General features: G+C 40.4%; 1 protein-coding gene across 1 annotated transcript in view; it reads right to left on the reverse strand.

Moving 5' to 3' along the window:
* DYNLT3 (dynein, light chain, Tctex-type 3) overlaps positions 1-3,823 on the reverse strand; it is a 12,599-nt gene extending 8,776 nt beyond the window's left edge. Inside the window, exons 1-2 of the mRNA XM_005873289.2 lie at positions 3,738-3,823; positions 1,641-1,682 (exon numbers count right to left, since the gene is read on the reverse strand). Of these exons, the coding sequence (XP_005873351.1) occupies positions 1,641-1,682; positions 3,738-3,767 (72 nt within the window). The 5' untranslated portion in view covers positions 3,768-3,823. The remainder of the gene's footprint in view (positions 1-1,640; positions 1,683-3,737) is intronic.
* Between the last annotated feature and the right edge of the window lie 3,869 nt (positions 3,824-7,692).

Genomic DNA, 7,692 nt, shown 5'->3' on the forward strand with positions numbered 1-7,692 from the left:
TATTAAATTAAAAAAACCATGCTTCTTAAACTGGCATACACATACTTGGTGGTGGCTAGGTAGGTGCATTTTAGAGCACTGGTTTTACTTAAGTACTTGCAAGAAGGAGTTAAGTAATACAAATAATTTAAACGAAAAAAATATATAGAGAGAGAGGGGGGAGGGAATATGCAAATTAGGCCAGGACACCTTAAGGGGTCATGACCAGACAGAAGGAGGTTTCGGGCGCAGGTGAGGCCCGGAGTGGAGATGGAGACAGAGACAGGGCCTGCGAGCTGCCGCACCCTGGCTCAGGCGGGCCCCCCGGAGCCGGAGTGGACACACACATGGACAGGGGTGCCGGCCCGCAGCCTCCACAGCTGAGTGGAGGCCCAGAGAGCGCAGCTCCCTCCTGCCTCCTGCGGAATCAGCGTGGCTCCCTCCTGGCTCCCGTGGGCGCCGGCGGCTCGCTTCCACCTCCTGCGGCGGAAGCCGGGCTCCTGTGGAAGTAGCGCGGCTCCCTGCGGTGCGCTGAGGTTCCTGCCTGCTCCCACGGAAGCGGCGGGTGGCCTACTGCGCGCAATATCGCGCGATGGGCTACTAGTTTTAAATAAAAAACAAACTCTGATATATTATGGAGTCAAAAGCAGGCTTCACTTGAAGTTTTTATATGAAATAAGAGACTTCAAACAAATCTCAGGTTTGCTCCAGGTGACTTTCAGCTCCATGTCTATCCTCTTCCCTGCTCTGGCATTGGAAAGACTTGAGAGAGTGAGAGAGCACTATTTTAAAACATTTCAGTACTTTCTCGATAGTTTCAGCAGGTATTTATGTTTTCCTTATTTCTTTCTAATCTCCTTATCTCCTTTATTTTCTGTCCTTAGACTTCTTACTCTGAGCCCCTATGCTAATTCCCTCTGAAGTCTTAGAACCACTCACTTATCAGTGATATGCATACATTTTATCTGTTGTCAGTAATAGAATTTCCCCCACATAAATTCTCAAAGAAAAAGTGAGTTACAAGTGCCTGCTATGTGTCCACTTTCTCAGTTTGGCCCTGAGAATAGACAGGTTAAGGACCTCATTATCTAGTGGGCCTCCTGGTTAATGCTAATTAAGAAGTCTAAATCTTAATTAATAGCTATTTACAGGGGGATCCAGAGCCCTGTGATGTTTTTCTGTTGTTTAGATAACTTGAAAGAAAAATGAGTGCTCTTAGTTTCCCATTAAGGAAAAGCAGTCTAGGGAGAGTAGGTGGATTAAAAAACAAACAAACATAGGAGCACTCCTGTAAAGAGTTAGTGAACAAATATTAAAAATCTTGTTTTAGGCCCTAACCGGTTTGGCTCAGTGGATAGAGCGTCGGCCTGCAGACTCAAGGGTCCCAGGTTTGATTCCGGTCAAGGGCATGTACCTTGGTTGCGGCATATACCCAGTAGTGGGTGTGCAGGAGGCAGCTGATCGATGTTTCTAGCTCTCTATCCCTCTCCCTTCCTCTCTGTAAAAAATCAATAAAATATATTAAAAAAAATAAAGAAAAGTAAAAAAAAAATCTTGTTTTAATACTAAGGTTTCTAACTTTGTACTGAAAGTCAAAACACAGCTTTTTAAAATTGCAATCAATGCAGCAGCCCTCAAAATGAACAAGATGTATAACTTACCTCTTTAACAAGGTTGTGGGCTTCATCCACATTGAAACCAACCTAAATGGGGAAAATAAAAGACAAAGCTGCTTGTAACACAGACTTCATCTTATTTGTGGTAAACAGAATCTCCTAGGCTGGCTTAGACAAGTGTTAGTGAATATAAGGGGAATCCAGTCTACTGAGGCTACTAATCCTACCTCAAACACTTAATATTATAGATTGCTTTTCCCACCTACCTCCCTGGAGATTTTGATTCATTTGGTCTGGGTCAGAACCTGGGCAACTACATTTTTTAAAAGTGCTTTACTGGTGATTCTGATGAACACCCTAGATTGAGAATCATTGCATTGGAGATTGCAGGAAACAGCAGGAGGTGGATATAAAGATGTGTCATCAGTATACAGGAGATGGCTGCAGTGAAGGGAGAACGAGGTGGTCCATGAGAACAGAGTGCTTAATAGATTAATTTTGTTTTTAACTTATGGTAGGCAAAAATATGGCTTTCCTGAATTAAGGATTATGAAAATACTTGACCATTGTCAATTAATGACCCTTTAATATTATATAATAGGTCTGGCAACTTAGTCTTTCCTTTAAAGTGACTTGACTGACTCCTGAGTTAAAAGCAACTATTAATGACATCCAAGTGTCTGTCTCCCATAGTTGAGAACTAGGCTATGTGATAAGATTGAAATCTACACCAAAATACTTCAGGTTAATCCATGGAGAAGCTTTCTGACATCAGCATTTTTGCAAATCCCACTATACAATTCAAAAATGGTTTAAAAAACAGGTAAATTCTGAAAATAAGTATCATCTTGAATATAGATGTAAAGTATTTTCAACTCAGTTATACCACAGACTTCACCAATAAAGGAATAAAAATACCCTAAGTTATTAGGAATATTATGAAAACAGCCCACACATTTTTACCCTATTAAAATGTTCATTTCACCTTAAAATAAGGTCCTCATCTATTTTTGAAAGTGGTCTACAAATTAAAGGGTGGCCATTCCACTTTGATTTGGAAGATCACAAATACATAATCGGATGTATGGTGTGGTCATGGTAACATGTAATTTCATTTCTTTTTAAATATAAGTATTTAGGATGTACTGCCATACAGAAGCCTCTTAAGAGTCAGAGTAGCACTTGCTGGGGTATATGCCTGAGAGTGAAATTGTTTGTGGTTCAATTTCTAAAATAATAATTTAGCACTAATCTGTAAGTATGTTTGCTACCTGCATCACATAACTAATTAATTTAAATGTAGTTTTAGCTTTTATAGAAGCCCACATCCTAACGATGGATAAACCAGAAGTCCCTTCCGGCGGGGGGTGGGGGGGTTATAATATATTATTTTATGCTGCCCCTCCACTATGCGCCTACTTTTTTTTTCACCGCACCATTCAACTGTGGCTGTATTTTCTGTGAGACAGAAAATGTCTTTGTCTCTTCTGCACTTGCAGGCCTGTCTTGGTTAAAGTGAAGCAAGAGTTGTTGGGAGGTCGAGGCCTGGGTTCAAATTGGAGCATCTGGCATTCCTTGCAGTTTTAACTTTGGGCAAGCCACCATGAAAGTCAGAGCTGCCACCAGTAACAGGAAAATAACGGACACCATGGGGTTCTGGTGAGGTTTCATGAAGTCTGAGTCAGTAAATAAGGGTTCTTAATCCATGAAGCACCTTCTTTCAGGCACCCAGGACAGAGCGACAGGGAGCTGGAGCGGCTCTGCAACTAGGGCCTCTCTTGCAGGGCGGCGGCACCTACTTTGGGGACGCCAAGGGACAGAGGGTTTGAAAAGTCTGTCCCTGCAGACAGCGGTGCCCTGCAACCCACCCCCACCTCACACATCCCGAGTCAGGCTTTCCACCCCTCGACCCTGCCCCCACTGCCAACCCCAATTGCTACTGACCGCCCTGGCCACCCAGGCCTCTCAGCCCACCCTCCAGGCCTCGGTGTGGGGGAAGGGAGACGGGAGAGGTGAACCCCCGGCCTGGCGGAGGAGACCCAATTCTCGGGGCCTCCGGGGGCCGGGAGAGCACACGGCAGAGAGCCACGCGCTGAGGCGGGAGGGGGCTGGGGTCGCTCTAAGGCGGCAGAGTGTCGATACCTCCTCGCAGTGGCGATGGTACTCCTCCATCGTGTTTCCGACTCTCCCGGGGGCGGAGCGATGGGCGGGTCCAGCTCTGCGGCTGCGCACTGGCCTCCGGGGAGACACCGCCCTTGTTTTTGTCCCGGGCCTACGTTGCCGCCTTTGTGACTCAGCGGCGCTACTTCCTGGGATACCGTCAGAGTTCTAATCGATCAGAGGTCTCTCCCGCTTCCTTTGACCTTTCTGGAAACAAGGGATGGGTGGTAAAGAGCTGGGAATTGTGCCAGTGTGGATCACCTGACGTGTCCTGGTGTCAGTTACTCTAAATCCCGCATTATTTGAGTGCCCACTGGTGTGGTTATTTGCACATATTTGTTCATCATCCAGCAAATAAGTGTAGTTAATGCAGTGGTGAACAAACCGCTTTGATTTGTCCAATTACTAGCTATGTTACCTGAAAAAATTAACCTCCCCACAGCCTCAGTTTTCTTGTATGAAAACTTAAATTATACCCATTTCACGATTGGTTGTAAAGATCAAATGAGATGCTGTATACATAACTCCTAAAGTGTACACTCCTATACTCCTCCTCAATGACTATGTAAAAAGAAACATTTGATTCATAGGAGAGAAAGTACAAATATCTCCATTAATTGATAACTTTTAGCAGAACAATTATTATGTTTATTTAAAAATTCCTAAGAGTCAGATGTTCCTAAAGATTTTCACATTGAAACTCATAACAACCCAGCAGGTTTGGTTCACTTACCACCATCCCATTTTTCTTTTCTTTTTCTTTTTTTTTTCCATTAAATTTATGGGGGTGACCAGTTAATAGGAACATATAGGTTTCATGATACAAGTGTACATTTCTATGATACATGATCTGTATGTTGCCTTATGTATCCACCACCCAAAGGCAAATCATCTTCTGTCACCAAATATTTGGCCCCCTTAACTCCCCTCCAACCACCCCTTTCCCTTCCATCTGGTAACCACCATACTATTGTCTGTGCCTATGAGTTTCAGTTTTATATCCCACATATGAGTGCAATCATATGTTCTTAGCTTTCTCTGACTAGCTTATTTTGCTTAGCACAGTATTCTCAAGGTCCATCCATGCTGTCACAAATGGCAGTATTTCATTATTTCTTATAGCTGAGTAGTATTCCATTGTATATATGTACCACATCTTTCTTCTTTATCCAGTCCTCTATTGAAGGGCACTTTGGTTGTCTCCATGTCTTGCCCACCATAAATAATGCTGCAATAAGCATAGGGGTGCATGCATTCTTTGAGATTAATTTTTTTTTTAGTTTCTCGGGTAGATATCCAGAAGAGGAATTGCTGGGTCATATGGTAACTCTTTTTTTAATTTTTTGAGGAACCGCCAGATTATTTTCCATAGTGGGTGTACCATTCTACATTCACCAGCAGCGAATGAGGGTTCCCTTTTCTCTATTATTATTATTTGTCTTGTTGATAATAGACATTCTAACAGGTGTGAGGTGGTATCTCATTGTACTTTTGATTTGCATTTCCCTAATAGCTAGTGCAGTTGAGCATCTTTTCATATATCTGTCAGCTATTTGTATGTCTTCTTGGGAGAAGTATCTCTTCAGGTCCTCTGCCCATTTTTTATTTTATTTTTTTATATATTTTATTGATCTTTTACAGAGAGGAAGGGAGAGGGATAGAGAGCCAGAAACATCGATGAGAGGGAAACATGTATCAGCTGCCTCCTGCACGCCCCCCACTGGGGATGTGCCCACAACCAAGGTACATGCCCTTGACTGGAATCGAACCCGGGACCTTTGAGTCCACAGGCCGACACTCTATCCACTGAGCCAAACCGGTTCTGGCCTCTGACTATTTTTTAATTGGATTGCTTGTTTGTTTGAAATTTAGTTGTATGAGTTCTTTATATATTTTGGATATTAACCTCTTGTCAGAGATGTTGTTTTCAAATAACATCTCCCATTCCGGTAGATTGTCATTTTGTTTTGTTGGCAGTTTCTTTTGCTATGCAGAATCTTTTCAGTTTGATATAGTCCCATTCATTTATTTTTGCCTTTACTTCCCTTGCCTTTGGGGCCAACTTCATAAAATGTTCTCTATGACTAAGGTCCATAAGTTTTGTGCCTATGTTTTCTTCTATGTGATTTATTGTTTTAGATCTTATATTTGGGTGTTTAATCCATTTTGAATTAATTTTTATATATGGGGACAAACTGTAATCTAGTTTCATTCTTTTGCATGTGGCTTTTCAATTTTCCAGGCACCATTTATTGAAGAGGCTTTCTTTTCTCAATGGTGTGCTTTTGGTTCCTTTGTCAAAAATTATTTGCTCATATACATGTGGGTTATATCTGGGCTCATATAGCCGAATCAATCCTGAGAAAAACTAATGAAATCAAAGGTATTACACTACCTGACACCTAGTTAACTACAGAGCTATGATAATCAAAACAGCATGATATTGACAGACACACAGACTAATGTAACAAAAATAAAAACACATGTATATGAGCAAATAATTTTTGACAGAGAAGCCAAAAAGACACCATGGAGTAAAGAAAGCCTCTTCAATAAATGGTGCTGGGAAAATTGGAAAGCCACATGCAAAAGAATGAAACTAGATTACAGTTTGTCCTCATGTACAAAAATCAATTCAAAATGGATCATCCCATTTTTCAAAATGAAAATTTAAGTAATTTCCCCAAAGTTCTATATGTAGTAAATAGTAGGTGAAGGATTTAAACTCAATAGTCTGATAGTAGCACCCAAGTTCTTAACCACTGTATTAGTTTCCTATTGCTGTTATAACAAATTACCATAAAATTAGTGGCTTAAAGCAGCACAAACTTATTATTTTACAGTGTTAGAGGTCAGAAGCCTAAAATGGGTCTGTAGGACTGTGTTCCCTCTGGAGACTATAGAAGAGAATCAATTCCCTTGCTTTTTTTCAGCTTCTAGAAGCTGCCTACATTCTTTGGCAATATTTAGTCTCATGCTCACACATGGCTGCAGCAGTTCTGTATTCACAAGGAATTAAGGTATTACATCCAATGAAGAAATGGACATTGAGTTGGGTTGATCAGTTTTTCTTAGGAAGGCAACTCTTTAAGTCACCAGGAATCTTTACAGGTTCCATTGGCCAAGATTGGACTATCCGATTTCTCCTTTGGCAAAACCTATGGAAAAACATGTTTGGCATCTTCATCTTCTATGGTGAAAATGAGTCCTGCTAGAAAGGAAAAAGAGAAGGGAAATAATTGTTGGTAGGATAGTCCTTCCCAAATTTTTGATGCTGTGGTCCACATGTAGAAGGCAATAATATTTACATGGTATATTGCATGCATCTCTAGTTAAAAAATATCTTCTCCAAATTATGTAATTAAAAGAAAAAGTAAAATAGAAAATATTTTAAAAATGGATTTGTAAAATCTTCCAAATGCTTTAATGAGGCCCTCAATGTTGCTTTTATGAACATAACATTTCATATCTGCACTTATGCTTAAAATAGCTATAAACAATTCTCATTCGAGAGTTTTTAATAATACTTTTTCCTCCAAATATTAATAGTTTGTTTCTATTGTGTATTCTTCATAGAAGTAACTGATAAAACATTTTTTATTGCCATAACTAAGGGTGGGTGCATAAAATGAGTACAGACCACAGATGCAGCTAAACACAGCCCCCACAAAAATAATTTTGCTCAAAAAATGTCAATATTGTGTTAGATGAGGGTGAACAAGAAAATTTCCGTTTCCATTGAGTTTACAGTCTAGTGGGGGAAAGCAGCCAATATGCAAATACTATATATTTGTATATATACACATATATGTATATGTATATGTATATGTATATGTATATAGGGTCAGGCAAGATTAGGTTTACAGTTGTAAGTATGCAAAACACAGACTTTATTCTTGTATTATTATTTATTAATTGTTGTATTATTTTCCATATA

The sequence above is a fragment of the Myotis brandtii genome, unplaced genomic scaffold (assembly GCF_000412655.1).
Source record: "Myotis brandtii unplaced genomic scaffold, ASM41265v1 scaffold404, whole genome shotgun sequence".
In the NCBI taxonomy this organism is placed as follows: Eukaryota; Metazoa; Chordata; class Mammalia; order Chiroptera; family Vespertilionidae; genus Myotis; species Myotis brandtii.